This window comes from Eurypyga helias, unplaced genomic scaffold (assembly GCF_000690775.1).
Source record: "Eurypyga helias isolate BGI_N326 unplaced genomic scaffold, ASM69077v1 scaffold22105, whole genome shotgun sequence".
Taxonomy (NCBI): Eukaryota; Metazoa; Chordata; class Aves; order Eurypygiformes; family Eurypygidae; genus Eurypyga; species Eurypyga helias.
The window spans coordinates 8516-8930 of NW_010252329.1; the positions used below are offsets into that span (position 1 = coordinate 8516).

Here is a 415-nt window from a genome sequence, read left to right on the forward strand (position 1 = left end):
GCACGTAGTCAGATGCTGTCAAGCCCCATGCTGGAGTGTCGCACCCACAGCATGGGAGGGGTACAACAGGAGAGTGAGTGGGTCCCCTTTGTCCCCTGCTTCCAGGTCCTGCTTGCCCCTGTGATTCCCTCCCAGAACAGCTCCAGGCAGGACTCCAGGAGGGAAGGGTGGTGATGGGCACTCAGGTCCTGAGCTGGGGAACATCCAGAATAGCCACAGCTTCCCCAGCTGGGCCATCCCACACCAACCACAGGGGACTTGGGGCCAGGGCAGCGAGACGGCATTTACCTTCTCCTGCAGGTTCCCCATGTAGCCCAGGTAGAGGCGGGAGCCCTCAGCCAGAGAGAGGATGAGGAAAGCCATGACCAGCAGGAACTGGTAGTGCCGAGGCAGTAGGTCGTACTGTAATTGGGGC

General features: G+C 60.7%; 1 protein-coding gene across 1 annotated transcript in view; it reads right to left on the reverse strand.

The window, feature by feature from the left end:
• LOC104510184 (transmembrane protein 17-like) overlaps positions 1-408 on the reverse strand; it is a gene marked incomplete at its 5' end in the record, with an annotated part of 807 nt that extends 399 nt beyond the window's left edge. Inside the window, one exon of the mRNA XM_010152350.1 lies at positions 289-408. Within this exon, the coding sequence (XP_010150652.1) occupies positions 289-408 (120 nt within the window). The remainder of the gene's footprint in view (positions 1-288) is intronic.
• Between the last annotated feature and the right edge of the window lie 7 nt (positions 409-415).